The sequence below is a fragment of the Varanus komodoensis genome, unplaced genomic scaffold (assembly GCF_004798865.1).
Source record: "Varanus komodoensis strain SLA01 unplaced genomic scaffold, ASM479886v1 scaffold62, whole genome shotgun sequence".
In the NCBI taxonomy this organism is placed as follows: domain Eukaryota; kingdom Metazoa; phylum Chordata; class Lepidosauria; order Squamata; family Varanidae; genus Varanus; species Varanus komodoensis.
Genome location: NW_025336248.1, coordinates 188,941 through 192,592, shown reverse-complemented (window position 1 = coordinate 192,592; position 3,652 = coordinate 188,941). Strand labels below are relative to the sequence as shown.

General features: G+C 37.0%; 1 protein-coding gene across 1 annotated transcript; it reads left to right on the top strand.

Moving 5' to 3' along the window:
- The first annotated feature begins 2,444 nt into the window (after positions 1-2,444).
- Positions 2,445-3,404, top strand: LOC123033379 (olfactory receptor 6B1-like). Its single transcript, XM_044449983.1, has one exon. It carries the CDS (start codon positions 2,445-2,447, stop codon positions 3,402-3,404), a length of 960 nt encoding a protein of 319 aa, XP_044305918.1.
- The last annotated feature ends 248 nt before the right edge of the window (positions 3,405-3,652 follow it).

Here is a 3,652-nt window from a genome sequence, read left to right as displayed (position 1 = left end):
TCACTTTGTAGCATGCTACAGAAATGAGGTAAATGGTGCTCTATGAGATGTAGCAGAGTTACTGTTTATCTGGAAGAAGTACCCATGAAAACCAGTGTAGGAGGGATGGTGTAGCTTCAGGTTTCAGAAGACCTGTTTTTCAACTGCTTCCATAAATATTCTACAGTGCACTCCTGTGTGTATGTATTCAAAAGTAAGCTGCATTGCATTTACTTTCAGGTAAGTATTTTTAAGTTTCAAGTCTCACTGTATTTCAACTTCAGTAAATCTGGCAGAAAATCCTCTCCATTACATTGGTAAAATGTTTTTAGTTAGAAATAAGTATGCAACTGAGAATCAGCAGTGTGAGAACACAGATTTCACATTCAGTGAAGATGTACATGCTATAAAATGCATGGTCCAGCTTTTAATGGCATTCTAGAATACATTTTTATTAAAAAAATAGAACTGGACAAGGGCTGGCAACTTCAATGTGGAAGGTGTGTACCATAATAGGAGTAGTAGTAGTACTAGTAATTACTAGTCCTGAGAAAGATTATTTACTAAGATCATCAATTCTTAAGCTGCAATTCTTCACATGTTTACCTGGAAGTACATCCAGTTAACTCAATGTGACTGAATTCAAAGCAGAAATGCAGAGGATTTCAGTGATCCAAAGTCCTTGAACCCTTGTTAAATTAAAGGGTGGCATACAAGAAATGGGATAATAGTCTTACATTTTCTTCCTTCAGAATTGCCATGTGATTTTATATTTCTATGGCCAGAGACTTGGACCATTCATCTGAGAGTGGAGATTGAACATCAAAAATTTAGCCCAAAGTGCACAAATGTGAAACATCTTATTTCTACTTCAGCCTCAGTTTCTCAGATCATTTCACTCCTCACAACATGCCTTGTGTGTGGTCATGGTGAAAGCAGAGATAGGCGCTTTCTCATTAAAGAGGCAGAACTCTTTGCATGTCTTAAGCTATACAAGTAACCAAAATGCCAATATCCTGGTGGTAGTTACATGGCACAACCAGTCCAGAAGAGCTAGTTAAGGCAATTTGGTACATAAAATCTCAGAAAAGAGGATGAGCACAGTTGTTTTTCAGCATGTCAGAATACTGATTTATATCAAAATAAAGAATCCTAGAAGGTATGGGAACCATTTAGAATATTGATTCCTCAGAATTCTATCATTTTAATTTGAGATAGTCCATCAGTACAGAAGCTTCTTATATGCCACTAGAACTTCCATCAGATTTCAAAGCTGGCTCTGGACTTTCTGGACAGCAGCTACAGGGTACCAGTGGTTTTTTGAGCATGCATATGTACAAAACAGAAAAAAAAAAAAAGAAATAGTGAACATTATTTTCTGTAAAATTTCATTCATTGTTCAAGGCAACCTTATGCATATTTAGACAGAAAAAGTTGTACTCCTCCCAAGCATAGCTGTCTAGGAAAAACTACCTATTTGCAGGATTCCTTCCTTCCTTCCTTCCTTCCTTCCTTCCTTCCTTCCTTCCTTCCATCCAGCATGTAGAGTGCAATATTCATTTGAGAATTGCACCCACATTTTAAAACCTGTATTTACCATGAAGTAAAGTTTCTTAGTATTCCTCCGAAATAATAGTTGACAACATTTTAAAGCATGCAAATTACTAAACAAGGCTGACTGGCGAATACTGAGTTATAGAATATTTTTGCCTCAATATTCATGACTCATAATATTTTTGTGGAATATGAATTCTAAAACAAGAACAAAAAAAAAAGGTTCAAATTGGTGAATACTTTTGTAACCCATTACAAGTAGGTACTGAGAAGTTTAGGAAGTTTATGCAAGCTATTAAATATCCTGCGGTAGAGTGCAGTCCATTCAATTGAAATAGGTCTGGCATTCATTAATTTTTATCTATGCTTATTTTTTCATGTATTTTTATACACTTCCTTTTAATCCAAGTTAGATTTGATTTTGTTTTGTTACTTTGCTAGTTTATTTGTTTTGAGAGGTGGATAAATTATGATTGTAAGAGGTAAATTGATTGACTGACAAATTGCATTCTCTCCAAATTGCCATATGTAACTTGATGGAAAAGCAGTCATGGAATTAAAGGTAAATGTGCCACTGTGCTATATGATCCTTTAAAAATCCAATATTCTTTTGATATGTAGGAACCAGAGCCTTGGCAAATCACTCTTACTGAACTACAAAGCTTTAGAGTAAAATACATGAATATGGACTAAACAAAACAGAGATGCCTTCCATGAACTTTGAAGAGAGCAAGATGCATCACATGGAGCTTATGTAGATGGCAATTGATCATTTCCTGTTTTTGATGTTTTAAATCTTTCCCTTTTATTAATTTTATATATGCAAAATTTGTTGCCATTTCCAAGCAGAATATCATCGCCCTTTTTTCCTTCCTCACATGCAACACACTTTCTTCCATTACTGCAGGTCTATGGATCATAAGAATAAGACTCACATTGAGGAATTCATTCTACTTGGATTTCCAACCACCATGGAACTGCAGGTGCTTCTGTTCGCGATATTCCTTACGGTCTATATCCTGACACTGCTGGAAAATATAGTTATCATTGTTGTGATCAAAAACCACCCTCAGCTTAATAAACCCATGTATTTCTTCCTCACCAATCTTTCCTTTTTGGAGACATGGTACATTAATGTTATTGTTCCAAAGCTATTGGCCAACATCCTAGTGGAAGACAGGACCATTACATTTGAAGGATGCATGGCACAGCTCTACTTCTTTAGCTCCCTCCTATGTACAGAGTGTGTTCTTCTGGCAGTGATGGCATATGACCGATACGTAGCCATCTGCAACCCACTGCACTATTCAACCATCATGACCCAACACCTCTGCATGAAGTTAGCTGGGGGTTCCTGGCTAACTGGCTTCTTGGCTTCAATGCTAAAGGTTGTCTTCATATCTAGACTGCCCTTCTGTGGCCCCAAAGTCATCAACCACTTCTTTTGTGATATTTCACCTTTGCTAAATATGTCTTGTGAAGATATGACAGTTGCCGAAATAGTGGATTTCATCTTGGCCTTGATAATTCTGTTGATCCCACTCTCAGTTACTATAATATCGTATGTCTATATTATTGGAACCATTTTGCGTATTCCTACTGCCCAGAGCCAGAAGAAAGCCTTCTCCACTTGTACTGCTCATCTCACTGTGGTCACCATTTTCTTCTCAGCCACTCTCTTTATGTATGCACAACCAAAGAGGATCCACCCTTTCAACCTTAACAAATTGGTTTCTGTTATGTACACTATTGTCACACCAGTGCTGAACCCTTTCATTTACTGTTTGAGAAACCAAGAGTTTAAGGGTGCTCTAAAGAAAGCTTTCTCTAACATCAGTTTTCATCCCTCAAAACTCAGTTTGGCTCGCTAATGGGGGGGGGGGAGTCAGATGATTTCTTCTGAGAAATAATGTTTTCAATGTTTTATTTAATTCATGGGAAGGTGTGTATATGTGTTTGCTAAGTGTGTAAAGTGATTTTGTTGCCTCCTGTGAAACAGAAAATTTCATTCTTTAGCCAAAGTTCACAGTATCCAAACCCAGCCAAGTAATTTTTGAACCTGAAACAAAATGTCCAGAAATGCCTTTCCTTCTCCTTGTAAGTGAAGCAAAACCAACAG

Coding starts and splice junctions, on each gene's coding strand:
- LOC123033379 (XM_044449983.1), top strand. CDS start 2,445: ATGGATCATAAGAATAAGACTCACATTGAGGAATTCATTCTACTTGGA.